Source organism: Oncorhynchus mykiss, unplaced genomic scaffold, assembly GCF_057628025.1.
Source record: "Oncorhynchus mykiss isolate SJ-2025 unplaced genomic scaffold, ASM5762802v1 scaffold96, whole genome shotgun sequence".
Taxonomy (NCBI): domain Eukaryota; kingdom Metazoa; phylum Chordata; class Actinopteri; order Salmoniformes; family Salmonidae; genus Oncorhynchus; species Oncorhynchus mykiss.
In genome coordinates, this window is record NW_028322095.1 from 1577501 (window position 1) to 1592500 (window position 15000).

Here is a 15000-nt window from a genome sequence, read left to right on the forward strand (position 1 = left end):
TCCTCTCCTCTGCTCTCAGATCAGTTCCAGCTGAAGAGGTTATTGAGGAAGAGGGTATTGATGAAGGGGGTTTTGATGAAGGCTATTGATGAAGGGGGTATTGATGAAGGGTATTGATGAAGGGGGTATTGATGAAGGGTATTGATGAAGGGGGTTTTGATGAAGGATATTGATGAAGGGGGTATTGATGAATGGGGTTTTGATGAAGAGGGTATTGATGAAGGGTGAGTATTAGATGCAGACTGTGTCCAATACAGTGACCCTTTCTCTTAACATGTGTTCCTCCCATGCAGACACAGAACCATATGAATCTGCTTGATGTTGATATTACTGTTGATAATACATGTATAATCATATTAAACTTTTCTTCTATGTCTCTCTACCAGACTCCATATGAAGCTGTAAACATTAGCTGTAAACATTAGAATCTACTGTATGTTGATTAGAATGTTATTGCTACTCTGTTGTCTCTCTACCAGACCCAGAACCGTATGAATCTACTGTATGTTGATTAGAATGTTATTACTATTCTTTTAAATCTTTATTTAACCAGGCAAGTCAGTTAAGAACAAATTCTTATTTTCAATGACGGCCTGGGAACAGTGGGTTAACTGCCTGTTCAGGGGCAGAACGACCTTGTCAGCTCGGGGATTTGAACTTGCAACCTTCCGGTTACTAATCCAACTCTCTAACCACTAGGCTACCCTGTTGTCTCTCTACCAGACCCAGAACCGTATGAAGCTGATGGCTGACAACTACGAGGCTGAGCATCTGAAGGCCTCCTCACGTTCTGAGCAGACCAATCACAAACCTTCCCCAGACCAGGTAAGAACACATGCAATGTATGTAAATTAAATGTTAATATATGCAGTCTTCTAAGGAGAAAGGGCCTATTGGTCCCTGGAATATCTGTTTGCTGTTGAGGAAGACAGCTGTAGCGATGCCAGTTCAAATCCTGCTGTAGCGATGCCAGTTCAAATCCTGCATTCAGAATTCACCCTTTCTCACAATCCCTCCAGCTGGTCAACAGAGGGTTGGTTTATAAAGTCTGGTTTCTGGACGCTGTTCCAAGTGAAACTACAAACCTGTGAGACTATTAGAGTAGAAAGTGACTTTATACTGTACAGTAAGTCATTATAGTCCAGGGTGTTACAGTAAGTCATTATAGTCCAGGGTGTTACAGTAAGTCATTATAGTCCAGGGTGTTACAGTAAGTCATTATAGTCCAGTGTGTTACAGTAAGTCATTATAGCCCAGTGTGTTACAGTAAGTCATTATAGTCCAGTGTGTTACAGTAAGTCAGTATAGTCCAGGGTGTTACAGTAAGTCATTATAGTCCAGGGTGTTACAGTAAGTCATTACAGTCCAGGGTGTTACAGTAAGTCATTATAGTCCAGGGTGTTACAGTAAGTCATTATAGTCCAGTGTGTTACAGTAAGTCATTATAGTCCAGGGTGTTACAGTAAGTCAGTATAGTCCAGGGTGTTACAGTAAGTCATTATAGTCCAGTGTGTTACAGTAAGTCATTATAGTCCAGTGTGTTACAGTAAGTCATTATAGTCCAGGGTGTTACAGTAAGTCATTATAGTCCAGGGTGTTACAGTAAGTCATTATAGTCCAGGGTGTTACAGTAAGTCATTATAGTCCAGGGTGTTACAGTAAGTCATTATAGTCCAGGGTGTTACAGTAAGTCATTATAGTCCAGGGTGTTACAGTAAGTCATTATAGTCCAGTGTGTTACAGTAAGTCATTATAGCCCAGTGTGTTACAGTAAGTCATTATAGTCCAGTGTGTTACAGTAAGTCATTATAGTCCAGGGTGTTACAGTAAGTCAGTATAGTCCAGGGTGTTACAGTAAGTCATTATAGTCCAGTGTGTTACAGTAAGTCATTATAGTCCAGGGTGTTACAGTAAGTCAGTATAGTCCAGGGTGTTACAGTAAGTCATTATAGTCCAGGGTGTTACAGTAAGTCATTACAGTCCAGTGTGTTACAGTAAGTCATTATAGTCCAGGGTGTTACAGTAAGTCATTATAGTCCAGGGTGTTACAGTAAGTCATTATAGTCCAGTGTGTTACAGTAAGTCATTATAGTCCAGTGTGTTACAGTAAGTCATTATAGTCCACTGTGTTACAGTAAGTCATTATAGTCCAGGGTGTTACAGTAAGTCATTATAGTCCAGTGTGTTACAGTAAGTCATTATAGTCCAGGGTGTTACAGTAAGTCATTATAGTCCAGGGTGTTACAGTAAATCCATAGTCTGGTCAAATGTAGTGCACTGTGCCATTTGACCCACATAAATGATCCATCCTTCCCATACTTAGTCATCTACTAATCCTGCCATCTGATCTCCCCATACTGAGTCATCCACTAATCCTGTCATCTGATCTCCCCATACTGAGTCATCTACTGAGTCCACTTTTGTCTTCCACTCGTCCTCTGTTTTATGTCCTCCTTTACACTTTTCTCTCTTTCCCCCCCTCCCTCCCTCCCTCCCCCTCCCTCTCTCCCTCCCTCCCTCTCCCCCCTCCCTCTCCCCACTCCCTCCCTCCCTCCCTCCCTCCCTCCCTCCCTCCCTCCCTCCCTCCCTCCCTCCCTCCCCCTCCCTCCCTCCCTCCCTCCCTCCCTCCACCCCCTACCCCCTCCCTCCCTCTCTCCCCCCTCCCTCCCTCCCTCCCTCCCCCCTCCCTCCCTCCCTCCCTCCCTGTCTCCCCCCTCCCTCCCTCCATCCCCCCTCCCTCCCTCTCTCCCCCCTCCCTCTCCCCACTCCCTCCCTCCCTCCCTCTCAGTCTGTAATGTTTAATGTATCCCTAAAGGCTCTGTCCTGGTTTACAAGGCAAAGTCATTACAGCCAAGCATAAACAACAGGAAATTACATCTTTCACATTCAATAAAGCACAGCACCCTCAGCTGTAAGCTCTCCTATTATTTCATATTAGGCACCAAAACGCATTTAGGCACACAAAGGCCCTGACACACAGGCAGCATAGCAGACACACACACACACACACAGTACACATGAGAAGAATGTATACACACACACACACACACACCACATTAGGCCCCAATCCCAGTCCAGTTCTCCATGCTTAGTGTACAACTTTACAGGATTTGATTGGCTTTGTCCGTCCATTGTTTTCCCAATGCTCAATCATGTACAGCCTGAAGCCTTCATGATGGACCTATAGCCTTCCAATGAGCCTTACAGCACAGTGTAATGTTACTGTACCATACTGTTTTGTCCTGCTTAAAAGACAGGCCAGGGAGAGACGGAGAGACATGGAGGGAAGGAGAGACAGATCTCTCTAGCAGTCAGTCTACATAAGGAGAAGGAGACACAGATCTCTCTAGCAGTCAGTCTACATAAGGAGAAGGAGAGACAGATCTCTCTAGCAGTCAGTCTACATAAGGAGAAGGAGACACAGATCTCTCTAGCAGTCAGTCTACATAAGGAGAAGGAGAGACAGATCTCCCCATCAGTCAGTCTACATATGGAGAAGGAGAGACAGATCTCCCCAGCAGTCAGTCTACATAAGGAGGAGAAGAGACAGATCTCCCCCAGCAGTCAGTCTACATAAGGAGGAGGAGAGACAGATCTCCCCATCAGTCAGTCTACATATGGAGGAGGAGAGACAGATCTCCCCAGCAGTCAGTCTACATAAGGAGGAGGAGAGACAGATCTCCCCCAGCAGTCAGTCTACATAAGGAGAAGGAGAGACAGATCTCCCCAGCAGTCAGTCTACATACGGAGAAGGAGAAACAGATCTCCCCCAGCAGTCAGTCTACATAAGGAGGAGGAGAGACAGATATCCCCAGCAGTCAGTCTACATACGGAGAAGGAGAAACAGATCTCCCCCAGCAGTCAGTCTACATAAGGAGAAGGAGAGACAGATATCCCCAGCAGTCAGTCTACATAAGGAGGAGGAGAGACAGATCTCCCCAGCAGTCAGTCTACATAAGCCAGTCCTGGTTTATTGCTCAAATTCCCCCTCTACATCATTTTAACATGGCGTCTTAACTTCTTCACCAGTACACCAAACATACAGTACAGTATGTATGAGCAATCCTGTCCACCAAGGAGTCCCTTCCATACCCCCAGGCCTCTGGCCCCAGAGGCCCCCAGAACAGAGAGTTATTCAGTTTGACACCTCACTCTAAAGGCTACAGAACCGGAGGGGCCCGGAACAATACGACATGGAACAGGGAGAGAGTTAGAGTTGATGAAGGAGGGATGAGGGAGTGAGAGAGAGAGAGGGGAGGGGGGTGGGGGTGACACAGTGTGAGATAATGTGTGTGAGACAGTGTATGGGGACTGCTTTCTGTCACAAAGTCAACCTGGAAAATATAGTCGGTGAGAAAGAATGTCTGTTCGGTAAATATTCACACACACACACACACGAGTTTGTGTGTGGCCGTCAACCTGACACACACACACACACACATTCCGTTAATCACAGAAACCCCCATCCCATTCGCTCATCTCTAGTTGCCAAGAAAACACTTAGTGTCGCCTCGTCTCTCTCTGATCTGGGGACAATTCCCTGTCATTATTCACAGACGGACAGTCCAATGAAAACAGGAACAACGGCAAGCATCACATCTCTCCACTATGTCATTCTTCCAGTCTTCCATTCCCCTTCACTCATTCTGTTAGCATAGGGAGGCCTAAAACCACACGATACTGCACAGACAGACTGAGAGAGTGTGTTCTTCATCCTGGAGTCCTTCTAGTCGGAACACCCTTTATCCACCTCTCTGATGAAGTCTAAATAAAGTTACAGCCGTCATTAGTCTCTCTCCTTCTCACTCCCTCCCTGATTTATTTCTCTGATTTTGTTTCTAGCTAGTTGTTACTGTAGCTGTTGTTGTCGTGTTTCTAGCTAGTTGCTACTGTAGCTGTTGTTGTCGTGTTTCTAGCTAGTTGCTACTGTAGCTGTTGTTGTCGTGTTTCTAGCTAGCTGCTACTGTAGCTGTTGTTGGCGTGTTTCTGGCTAGCTGCTACTGTAGCTGTTGTTGTCGTGTTTCTAGCTAGTTGCTACTGTAGCTGTTGTTGTCGTGTTTCTAGCTAGCTGCTACTGTAGCTGTTGTTGTCGTGTTTCTAGCTAGCTGCTAATGTAGCTGTTGTTGTCGTGTTTCTGGCTAGCTGCTAATGTAGCTGTTGTCGTCGTGTTTCTAGCTAGTTGCTACTGTAGCTGTTGTTGTCGTGTTTCTAGCTAACTGCTACTGTAGCTGTTGTTGTCGTGTTTCTAGCTAGTTGCTACTGTAGCTGTTGTTGTCGTGTTTCTAGCTAGTTGCTACTGTAGCTGTTGTTGTCGTGTTTCTAGCTAGCTGCTACTGTAGCTGTTGTTGTCGTGTTTCTAGCTAGCTGCTACTGTAGCTGTTGTTGTCGTGTTTATTTTGAATGCTAAATGGCTGGATTGCTTTCACCTCATGTCACAGTTTCCACAGAGGCAGGAAAAGGTCTGGTCCTGGCTGGTCTTGCTACAGTACTGCACAGAGGCAGGAAAAGGTCTGGTCTTGTCTGGTCTTGCTACAGTACTGCACAGTAGCAGGAAAAGGTCTGGTCCTGGCTGGTCTTGCTACAGTACTGCACAGAGGCAGGAAAAGGTCTGGTCCTGGCTGGTCTTGCTACAGTACTGCACAGTAGCAGGAAAAGGTCTGGTCCTGGCTGGTCTTGCTACAGTACTGCACAGTAGCAGGAAAAGGTCTGGTCCTGGCTGGTCTTGCTACAGTACTGCACAGAGGCAGGAAAAGGTCTGGTCTTGTCTGGTCTTGCTACAGTACTGCACAGTAGCAGGAAAAGGTCTGGTCCTGGCTGGTCTTGCTACAGTACTGCACAGAGGCAGGAAAAGGTCTGGTCCTGGCTGGTCTTGCTACAGTACTGCACAGTAGATCAGACATACAGACATTCTTTCTCACCGACTATACTTTCCAGGTTGACTTTGTGACAGCTAATGTACTGCAGGAAAATTCTCAGCAACAAAAGAGTGATCAAATGAAGATCCGTAGATATTCCTGTTTTGCGTTTCGGTCCTACTGTCTTCATTGGTAAAGTATCTGCTTGTGAAACGGTGCTAGTATGTTATTGATACGAAAATGAAATGTTTTTTGACTGACAGGCAATGTTTTAATGCTTTCTGTTTCCTCGTGGTAAGTAATGATATTACCAAAATAATCTCTACCTAACCTTTTTCCTCCATTTTTTTATCTAACCAATAACCTTCCTTATTCCATGCTGCGTTGGACTAACTAACCAATAGGATGATGAGGAGGGTATCTGGGCATAGCCAATCCCTGCCCTCGCTCTCTCTCTCTCCGCCATTTTGTACAGAAGGGTGAGCCATGGTCTTTTTACTGGAGAATGCTGCTTTCTTCATAATCATCATTTCCTTCCTCCTTCACATCATGTCTTCCTCCTTCACATCATGTCTTCCTCCTTCACATCATGTCTTCCTCCTTCACATCATGTCTTCCTCCTTCACATCATGTCTTCCTCCTTCACATCATGTCTTCTTCTTTCACATCATGTCTTCCTCCTTCACATCATGTCTTCCTCCTTCACATCATGTCTTCCTCCTTGTGTTGTGCTCCGGGATGTTGGATCTCTTGCTGCTTGTCACCTCATTCTCCAACCTTGTTCTGTAATTGAATCCATCCTTTTTGGTCCACTGTAACCCTGTCAGTGAGCGTTTGCTTCATCGTTGATCTCCCGTCATTATTTTATCTGATATTTGGTGGTCTGGGGTTTTTCTGCTAATTTGTTGAATATGCTTTGTGTTTGGACCTGAAATCAGCATTTTTACAAACAGTAGAGTGGATCAAAGTGATCATTATGGACCTGTTCAGAGAGTTACAGTATGCAGGCACACACACACACACACACACACGCACGCACACACACATAAGTCCTGTATCTGCTTAGATATCTTAATAATTTTCCCAGTGCGTCATGGAAACATTGCACACACACCATGTACACTACTGGAAGCTTGGCTCTGATTAGCTAGCCATATTCAAATACATTACTGTCATCTGAAATATAATACTCAGTCCGATCCCGCTCGGCTTTCAAGAGCACTTACTGTTAGGCTCTGAGAGAGAGAGAGAGAGAGAGAGAGAGAGAGAGAGAGAGAGAGAGAGAGAGAGAGAGAGAGAGAGAGAGAGAGAGAGAGAGAGAGGGGGACAGAGAGAGAGAGAGAGAGGGGGACAGAGAGAGAGAGAGACAGAGAGAGAGGAGAGAGAGAGAGAGAGAGAGAGGAGAGAGAGAGAGGGAGAGAGAGAGAGGAAAGAGAGAGAGAGAGAGAGAGGAGAGAGAGACAGAGAGAGAGAGAGGAGAGAGAGAGAGTGAGAGAGAGAGGAAAGAGAGAGAGAGAGGAGACAGAGAGAGAGAGAGAGAGAGAGAGAGAGAGAGAGGAGAGAGAGAGAGGAAAGAGAGAGAGAGAGAGAGAGAGAGGAGAGAGAGAGAGAGGAAAGAGAGAGAGAGAGAGGACTCTGAGCCCAAACGACCTGGCCTTCTCCTCCTCTTCCTTCCTTCTCTCCTTCCAACAACAGCGTTCTCATGTTCTCTTCTCCACTGACAGTGTTGATGGATGGCCTTGTGTACGCAGATTGAATGTACAGCTCTACTGAACATGCTCCTCCATATGAGCAGCACATGTTTTCTTTATATGCCGTTAGCCTAGTGCGTTAGCGTGTTGCTACAACTGGCACCGGTTCCCTATGGGCTTTCCCACACAACAGAGGCTAACTATGCTAGTGTAACGGATGTGAAACGGCTAGCTTAGTTAGCGGTGCGCGCTAAATAGTGTTTTAATCGGTGACGTCACTTGCTCTGAGACCTTGAAGTAGTAGTTCCCCTTGCTCTGCAAGGGCCGCGGCTTTTGTGGAGCGATGGGTAACGATGCTTCGTGGGTGACTGTTGTTGATGTGTGCAGAGGGTCCCTGGTTCGCGCCCGGGTATGGGCGAGGGCACGGTCTAAAGTTATACTGTTACACTAGCAGGGCACTAAACACGGCTACAGGCCCTGACACTGTTGCTGTACTGCTAATGAATTAGCCTTTAGCGCTCCCCTGCTGGTGCTGGTAGCAGAAAGCCTGCAGGCTGGAATGTACATACACCGCCTGAGCAGTTGAATACAGAAGACACACACATGCGTGTAATTCACCATAGAGCATTGTGTTAGAACAGTGAGATGTTGTGCAGGTCCTGAACTGTACACAGTGACGGGAATCACTTAGCCAGAACTGTGGCTCCTTTCTCCCGCTAGCTCTCATTACCTTCTGACCCACAGGCTGGGCTCCTCAATAACTCTGACCCACAGGCCGGGCTCCTCAATTACACTGACCTACACTGACCCACAGGCCGGGCTCCTCAATTACACTGACCCACACTGACCCACAGGCCGGGCTCCTCAATTACACTGACCCACACTGACCCACAGGCCGGGCTCCTCAATAACACTGACCCACACTGACCCACAGGCCGGGCTCCTCAATAACACTGACCCACAGGCCGGGCTCCTCAATAACACTGACCCACAGGCCAGGCTCCTCAATAACACTGACCCACACTGACCCACAGGCCGGGCTCCTCAATAACGCTGACCCACAGGCCGGGCTCCTCAATTACACTGACCCACACTGACCCACACTGACCCACAGGCCGGGCTCCTCAATAACACTGACCCACAGGCCGGGCTCCTCAATAACACTGAGCCACAGGCCGGGCTCCTCAATGACACTGACCCACACTGACCCACAGGCCGGGCTCCTCAATAACACTGACCCACAGGCTGGGCTCCTCAATGACACTGACCCACACTGACCTCCAGGTCGGGCTCCTCAATTACACTGACCCACACTGACCCACAGGCCGGGCTCCTCAATAACACTGACCCACAGGCCGGGCTCCTCAATAACACTGACCCACAGGCCAGGCTCCTCAATAACACTGACCCACACTGACCCACAGGCCGGGCTCCTCAATAACGCTGACCCACAGGCCGGGCTCCTCAATTACACTGACCCACACTGACCCACACTGACCCACAGGCCGGGCTCCTCAATAACACTGACCCATAGGCCGGGCTCCTCAATAACACTGAGCCACAGGCCGGGCTCCTCAATGACACTGACCCACACTGACCCACAGGCCGGGCTCCTCAATAACACTGACCCACAGGCCGGGCTCCTCAATGACACTGACCCACACTGACCTCCAGGTCGGGCTCCTCAATAACACTGACCCACACTGACCCACAGGCCGGGCTCCTCAATAACACTGACCCACAGGCCGGGATCCTCAATAACACTGACCCACAGGCCAGGCTCCTCAATAACACTGACCCACACTGACCCACAGGCCGGGCTCCTCAATAACGCTGACCCACAGGCCGGGCTCCTCAATTACACTGACCCACACTGACCCACACTGACCCACTGGCCGGGCTCCTCAATAACACTGACCCACAGGCCGGGCTCCTCAATAACACTGAGCCACAGGCCGGGCTCCTCAATGACACTGACCCACACTGACCCACAGGCCGGGCTCCTCAATAACACTGACCCACAGGCCGGGCTCCTCAATGACACTGACCCACACTGACCTCCAGGTCGGGCTCCTCAATAACACTGACCTCCAGGCCGGGCTCCTCAATAACACTGACCCACACTGACCCACAGGCCGGGCTCCTCAATAACACTGACCCACAGGCCGGGCTCCTCAATAACACTGACCCACACTGACCCACAGGTCGGGCTCCTCAATAACACTGACCCACAGGCCGGGCTCCTCAATAACGCTGACCTCCAGGCCGGGCTCCTCAATAACACTGACCCACACTGACCCACAGGCCGGGCTCCTCAATAACACTGACCCACAGGCCGGGCTCCTCAATAACACTAACCTCCAGGCCAGGCTCCTCAATAACGCTGACCTCCAGGCCAGGCTCCTCAATAGCACTGACCCACAGGCCGGGCTCCTCAATGATACTGACCCACAGGCCGGGCTCCTCAATAACACTGACCCACACTGACCCACAGGCCGGGCTCCTCAATAACGCTGACCCACAGGCCGGGCTCCTCAATTACACTGACCCACAGGCCGGGCTCCTCAATGACACTGACCTCCAGGCCGGGCTCCTCAATAACACTGACCCACACTGACCCACAGGCCGGGCTCCTCAATAATGCTGACCTCCAGGCCGGGCTCCTCAATAACACTGACCTCCAGGCCCGGGCTCCTCAATAACGCTGACCCACAGGCCGGGCTCCTCAATAGCACTGACCCACAGTCCGGGCTCCTCAATAGCACTGACCCACAGTCCGGGCTCCTCAATAACGCTGACCCACAGGCCGGGCTCCTCAATAACGCTGACCCACAGGCCGGGCTCCTCAATAGCACTGACCCACAGTCCGGGCTCCTCAATAGCACTGACCCACAGTCCGGGCTCCTCAATAACACTGACCCACAGGCTCCTCAATAACACTGACCCTCAGGCTCCTCAATAACACTGTCAAACATACAGTTTATCTGGATCTATAATCTGCATCATCTGTAGTATTCTGTCTACTTGGAATAGTATAACTAAGCAGAACGTCTGACCATGTGTGGTACATTTGAAGAGCTACAGGTATGCAGGAAGTCTGCAGTATTTTCACTCAAATGAAAGAGTACTTCCTGTCCATTATGGTGTTTACAGCCCCTTCTAGGTAGTTGTGTACAGAACCGTTACAGAACCACCCTGCTAGTCTGTGAAGTTCTACAAAAAACACTTCACTATGAATCAAGTTCAACTGTCTAAACACAGACATGACATTTAACCTTCTGAACTAGCAGTGGACCTTTTAACATCCCCCACACACACACACACACACACACACACACACACACACATATGCTCACACACACGCACACACACACACACATACGCTCACACACACACACACACACACACACACACACATACGCTCACACACACACACACACACACACACACACACACACACGCATATGCTCACACACACACACACGCGCTCACACACACACACACAAACACACACACACGCTCACACACACACACACACATATACGCTCACACACACACACACACACACACACACATATACGCTCACACTCACACACACACACACACATATACGCTCACACACACACACACACACACACACACACACACACACACACGCTCACACACACACACACACACACACGCTCACACACACACACACACAAACACACACACGTGCACACACGCACACCACAACCACCACCCTGATTTAAATCAAGGTAAGGAACCTATAGCTCTACTCTCTGCACTTTGAGCCTTGTTTTATTGGACAGAGAGGACCCACTACCCCATGTACGTAGCATACCCATGTACTAACATGACTCAATAAAACAAGTCTGGGTTGGTGGTCGAACCTCTCTCTATATATACTATCTCGGTTACGTAGCAGGCCCATGTACTAACATGGCTCTGAGCCCCGGTTCAATATAACAAGTCTGGGTGGGTGGTCCAACCTCTCTCTATATATAGACACACTATCTCATGTCTATATACTATCTTGTGTATGTAACAGGCCCTAGGGCTGTTGCTGTGACCGTATTTCCGCCACACTGGCAGTCATAAGTCATGACCGCAGTCAAATTCCAGGTGACTGTTGGGTCACGGTAATCACCTCTCAGGACATGCGTTGGTAGTACTCAACTCTGACCTGGCTAATGGTCTGGTACTCAGGGCTCTATTGTCCCTCCATCAGGTCCTAATGGCCTGGTACTCAGGGCTCTATTGTCCCTTCATCAGATCCTAATGGCCTGGTACTCAGGGTTCTATTGTCCCTCCATCAGGTCCTAATGGCCTGGTACTCAGGGTTCTATTGTCCCTCCATCAGGTCCTAATGGTCTGGTACTCAGGGCTCTATTGTCCCTCTAACCACTCTGACCACTGATCATCAAAACTGTATTGTGCTTTTTAAAACTCACCTCACTGTGATTGACCAGTTTGAAGAAAGAAGTTCAACAACAACAGAGTGGACAACATGGTCGTTGTGGATGTTGTTTCAAAGCCTAACAATGGAATGGACCGTGTTTCCTAAGGTGATGATTCATTCAAAACACCATTAGGCATATTAGAGCTCATACACAGGTCTATATTCAGAGCATTCAGAAAGTTTTCAGACCCCTTCCCTTGTTCCACATTTTCTTACGTTACAGCCTGAATCCTAAAATGGACTCAATCATTTTTTCCCCTCATCAATCTACACACAATACCCTATAATGACGAAGTGAAAACAGTTTTTTTTAAGTGTTTGCTAATATATTACAAATAAAAACAGAAATACCTTATTTACATAAGTATTCAGACTCTTTGCTATGAGACTCGGAATTGAGCTCCAGTGCATCCTGTTTCCATTGATCATCCTTGAGATGTTTCTACAACTTGATACAACTTGAGTCCACCTGTGGTAAATTCAATTGATTGGACATGATTTGGAAAGGCACAAAGCTGTCTATATAAGGTCCCACAGTTGACAGTGCATGTCAGAGCAAAAACCAAGCCATGAGGTCGAGGGAATTGTCCGGAGAGCTCCGAGACAGGATTGGGTTGAGGCACAGATCTGGGGAAGGGGTACCAAAAAATGTCTGCTTGTAGTTTGCCAAAAGGCATCTAAAGGACTCTCAGACCATGAGAAACAAGATTCTCTGGTCTGATTAAACCAAGATTGAACTATTTGGCCTGAATGCCAAGCATCACGTCTGGAGAAAACCTGGCACCATCCCTACAGTGAAGCATTGTGGTGGCAGCATCATGCTGTGGGGATGTTTTTCAGCGGCAGGGACTGGGAGACCTCATAGGACGGTGGTGGTGGTGGTGGTGGGGGGGGGGGTGATGTTTACATGGCTTCAGATAATTGATGCATGTCTGTGTTTTGGTCGAGGGCTCCTGTCTCCATTGTAACCAAATATGTGACTTCATTGTTACCAGTACGTGTGTGGTCTCTGGTTTCTGATTGGAGCGCTGGTTACTGATGTGCTCTAACTGCAGTTAGATGTATTAGTTGACATTACATCATGCATTTGATAGAAGGAGACGAGGGGAAGAAGAGAGGGGTTAGCAGGCTTTAGGGAGACTTGTATTCCTCTTCCCTCCAATAGAGACACACACTGTGGGTTTGGGCAGGGTGGATGGGCCTGGATGAGGGTAGACTAGAGGGACCTGACATTCAACACCACTTATGTGCCATTATCTAGTAGGACTTATAATGCAGTCAGGGCGAATAGTCAATACACTGATTTATTTACTACGGGGTTGACGAGCAATTTCTACCAGACCAGCGTTTCCTCTGGAGAGAGAGAGACATCCTCAAACACCCTCTTGTCCCTGTCTCCTCTCTCACCAGCACTCTCCCTCTTCTTTAGGTCTACTTAACTCATAGTTATTATACCCTAACAACAGAACACAGAGGTCTACTTAACTCATAGTTATTATACCCTAACAACAGAACACAGAGGTCTACTTAACTCATAGTTATTATACCCTAACAACAGAACACAGAGGTCTACTTAACTCATAGTTATTATACCCTAACAACAGAACACAGAGGTCTACTTAACTCATAGTTATTATACCCTAACAACAGAACACAGAGGTCTACTTAACTCATAGTTATTATACCCTAACAACAGAACACAGAGGTCTACTTAACTCATCGTTATTATACCCTAACAACAGAACACAGAGGTCTACTTAACTCATAGTTATTATACCCTAACAACAGAACACAGAGGTCTACTTAACTCATAGTTATTATACCCTAACAACAGAACACAGAGGTCTACTTAACTCATAGTTATTATACCCTAACAACAGAACACAGAGGTCTACTTAACTCATAGTTATTATACCCTAACAACAGAACACAGAGGTCTACTTAACAGTGGGTGGACATTAGGAACTGTATGGACCAGTGGAGGCTGGTGCTGAGGAGCTATAGGAGAACAGGCTGAATGGAACAGAGTCAAACATGTGGTTTCCATGTGTTTGATGTGTTTGATACCTTTCCATGTATTTCATTCCAGCCATTACAATGAGCCCGTCCTCCTATAGTTCCTCCCGCCAGCCTCCACTGGACCGAATTGTCATTGATGGGAAAATAACTGAATCATTTGCTGGTTAGTGGCACACGCATGCACACACACACACACACACACACACACACACACACACACACACACACACACACACACACACACACACACACACACACACACACACACACACACACACACACACACACACACACGTAGGCACATACACACACACACACACACACACACACACACACACACACACACACACACACACACACACATAGGCACAAACACACACACACATAGACACACACACATAGACACACACACACACACACACACACACACACACGTAGGCACATACACACACACACATAGACACACACACACACACACACGTAGGCACGCACACACACACGTAGACACACACCCGTAAACACACACACACACACATTCTTAGTCTTGCAATCTTGGGTCAGTTGGTACAGTCATGTTGGAGCGATTGGTTCTTTACAATTTTATGACCTCTGTAGTCTAACCACCCACCAATTCACCCTCATTATTAAACCTTCTCTCCTTCCTCTCTTCATGAACGAACACAGACCCTGACATGCAGAGTCGTGTAATGACTCGGCGGCTAGAGAAGGGAACATTTCCACAGTTCTGTTAGACTCATTAATCCACAACATAAAATATGTTTGTTCCCTAGGATCCCTCCTTTCATTGGCTAAATGGGTTGTTTGTTCCCTAGAATCCCTCCTTTCATCAGCTAAATGGGTTGTTTGTTCCCTAGAATCCCTCCTTTCATTGGCTAAATGGGTTGTTTGTTCCCTAGGATCCCTCCTTTCATTGGCTAAATGGGTTGTTTGTTCCCTAGAATCCCTCCTTTCA

General features: G+C 47.6%; 1 protein-coding gene across 2 annotated transcripts in view; it reads left to right on the top strand.

The window, feature by feature from the left end:
* LOC149970076 (ELKS/Rab6-interacting/CAST family member 1-like) overlaps positions 1–15000 on the top strand; it is a 534697-nt gene that overhangs the window by 438089 nt on the left and 81608 nt on the right. For both annotated transcript variants that reach the window (XM_090228733.1, XM_090228734.1), the window contains one exon: positions 724–825. In XM_090228733.1, coding sequence (XP_090084859.1) covers positions 724–825 — 102 coding nt within the window. The remainder of the gene's footprint in view (positions 1–723; positions 826–15000) is intronic.